General features: G+C 40.2%; 1 protein-coding gene across 3 annotated transcripts in view; it reads left to right on the top strand.

The window, feature by feature from the left end:
- SERPINE2 (serpin peptidase inhibitor, clade E (nexin, plasminogen activator inhibitor type 1), member 2) overlaps nt 1–2,316 on the top strand; it is a 10,340-nt gene extending 8,024 nt beyond the window's left edge. For all 3 annotated transcript variants that reach the window (XM_009083123.1, XM_009083124.1, XM_009083125.1), the window contains 3 exons: nt 89–175; nt 722–805; nt 1,645–2,316. In XM_009083123.1, coding sequence (XP_009081371.1) covers nt 89–175; nt 722–805; nt 1,645–1,682 — 209 coding nt within the window. In that variant the 3' untranslated portion in view covers nt 1,683–2,316. The remainder of the gene's footprint in view (nt 1–88; nt 176–721; nt 806–1,644) is intronic.
- The last annotated feature ends 728 nt before the right edge of the window (nt 2,317–3,044 follow it).

The raw sequence follows: 3,044 nt of genomic DNA on the forward strand, positions 1-3,044 counted from the left end.
CCATGTTGGTGTAGCTCCTAGCTACAAGGTATTTCAGGACTCTTTCAGTTAGTTTTCCTGAAAGTGCTGTTCTCCTTGGGTTTTTCAGGGACAGAAGGTCTTCATGTATCTCATGTTCTGCAAAAGACAAAAATTGAAGTTAGTGAAGATGGAACCAAAGCTTCTGCAGCAACAAGTAAGCAAGTGTACTGATAACTGTCAGACCTGGGGAAAACTCTGAGAAGGCTGTGGCTTGGCTTCAGATCAGTTGATGGGGTTTGTGTAAATTCTCAGGAAAACCCCAACTTGACAATGTTGATCACTCACTGTAAGAAATACTATCAGGCTTACTGCTAGAGAAGTGTCTTCTGCTAGCTAACACTTTTAGCTGTCAATGAAATTTTCTGGCTATCCCAGTGGCAAAGAGTGAACTAAGCTACTACGTCCTTTAGGTGACAATGCAAGACCGACTTTTTCTGTGGGTCTTGTGTTTTTTCTTTCACTATGCTTCCAACAAGAAAATCCATGCAGGTCACATGATATAAGGGTCCAAGTTGTTAGGTTTTAGGCATTTGTCTGCAAGCCTATATATACATATACATACATATATATACACACACACATATATATATATACATCACATACATACATATGTATATACTAGGAAAATTCACTTTGATAGAGTATATAATGTATTGTGTTGTCTGGTTTGACTCACTCTAAACCTTATCTTTCTTCCAAGCTGCAATTTTAATAGCCAGGTCATCCCCTCCTTGGTTCATAGTAGACAGACCATTTGTATTTTTCATCCGGCACAATCCTACAGGTAAGCAGCATTTGCAAGTACTTTTTTCCTTAGAAGTTGTCAGCTATGTAATAGAGACAAAAGGAGTCTGGAGCTACTGAGCAGCTATTGCTTAAAAATCCTGCAAGTATATTTTTATGCCTTTAATACTATATTATTTTATTGGGAATACAGCTAATAATAGGGTGAAAATGCACATTGGTTGCCAAGTTTAACAGAAACAAGCGTGGCAGGTTTGTGGGTAAAAAGAAGAGTTTAATAGTCATAGTTCCCCTGAGTGCAGAGGAAGCAATTCTTTACTGAACATCAGTGGATTGCAATTGTTTACTGAACATCAGTGGATTGCTGAATAGTACCCAGCTCTCTGATGGACAGCCAGATAGTCAGGGCAAAGGCCAGAACAGCAGCTTCAGGGTCTTAGGTTGCTCCAGCCTGCTGTGACCAGAGCTGAGTGCTCAAACATAGTGGTCATGGCTTCTTTGCAGTATGGGCTGACTCTCCTGGAGCAGAGCTGCCCCATTTACTTTGAGTAACTCATCTACTTCTTGCAGTGACTTGCGTGTGGTAGATATGCTGGTTGGTAGGGAGCAAGATGCAGCTGCCAGCACTGGGAGGAGAGTAGGACCCTGGCAGCAATCCTCATCCCGAGGCTTCACAGAGCATCAACAGAACTGTGTGTCTCTAGAAATATGAGCTGACCACTTATCCAAACATAACTTCCCTGGGCCCACAAACTTGAGGGAGGCTAGACAAGACCCACAAAGTGGTTTGGCTGTGCTCTGTTGATTCCATGCTTTCATGGAAAAGTTTAACTCTATTTACAGACTATGGTAATCCTTGTTTTTTATTTCATCCCTTAGGTACAATTTTGTTTATGGGACAAATAAACAAACCTTGAATGTGGAAAAGACTTTCTTCAAGAAGTCAACAGGCACACCCCTGTTCTGTTAAATATTTTGTACACTACTCTCTGACTTCACTCAAGAACTAGTTTTAACCACTGACTAGGTTTTGAAACAGGAGTCAATGTTGTAGTTTTGGCTTTGTGGGGAAAAATACAGATTGAAAGCTACAGTATCTCTTCGAAATGTCTAAATGATTCTCTAAACTACTGAATGGTTACCTATGCTAACAACTTTTGAGCTTTTTCTGTATCTACTAAGAATTTTATGTATGGCTTTTTGTGAGAGGATTTTAACAAAGAATGATAAACGTTTCTATTAATGCTGGTTTCTTCTTGTGTGTGGAAAAGGTCTAATTTTGTAGATGCCACCTATCAAGATTACTTTTGGTTCTTGAGTATCTTGGTACCTGGATATTCTTGGTAGAAATAGAATCAAAGTTCTAGCAGTTTTTATATAGTGCATGTATCACTGAGAGTTTTAAAACTAATGTGGTGTTCAATACACATCGCATTGTCCTGTCTTATTGTAATGTAAACTTGTCATTGCTAGTATACACTTTCTATTGGATTTAAATTTTATATTTGTTTTTGTACAAAGGAAAAAATAAAACTGCATTATGAACAGTCAGTGATGTGGCTCATGGATGTGCTGATGGATATTTGGGTCTAGAGCCCTGAGAAGTACTTGTTTGAGGCTTACCTCTAAGGAAGGTGATTGTGAGACTTTTTTGTGTTGTTTATTTGGTTTGGGTTGGGTTTTTTTTCAGCCCTGCTGCTGGTTACCTTTTTTGTTTTCTGGAGTCATTCTGCTGTGGATGAATTATCCATAGGTTTGGTATCCAAAAAGCAAATACTATTTGCTATGCCCAAGTTGCTGCTAAAACTGCCCTGTGAGGACATCTGAATGTACCTCTAGGGCCTTCCCTCCTGTTCCCTGTGGTGTAGGTTATATGCACATTGGCATCTCTTCATACACCTTGCAGGACTCTCCTGAGTGTAAAACTCTTCAGAAGATAAGCAGTAAATCCCTTTGGTTTGTCACAGATGGTTCTTTGTTTGCAAACATGTTGTGCTGCTCCTATGGCAACTGTCAAATTTGGGTGAGTAAGGTAAATCTTTGGTGTTAGCTGCATCTCTTAAGGGCACACTCTGAGAGAGGAATCCGGTGATCCTGGGGGAGAAATTTCTGCAGGCTCAGCCCTGGTGCAGGTAGGTGACTGTTGCATATATCCATAAGCTGCAGGATGAATGAGCATTGAGCCTCTTTGTTAGGTAAGAATACAAGGTGAAGAGAAGATGCTTCCAGATGGAAATATCTGACTGTCATGCCTGGGTAGTCCTAGCCCAGTCCAAAGC

Source organism: Acanthisitta chloris, unplaced genomic scaffold, assembly GCF_000695815.1.
Source record: "Acanthisitta chloris isolate BGI_N310 unplaced genomic scaffold, ASM69581v1 scaffold32039, whole genome shotgun sequence".
NCBI classification, from domain to species: Eukaryota; Metazoa; Chordata; class Aves; order Passeriformes; family Acanthisittidae; genus Acanthisitta; species Acanthisitta chloris.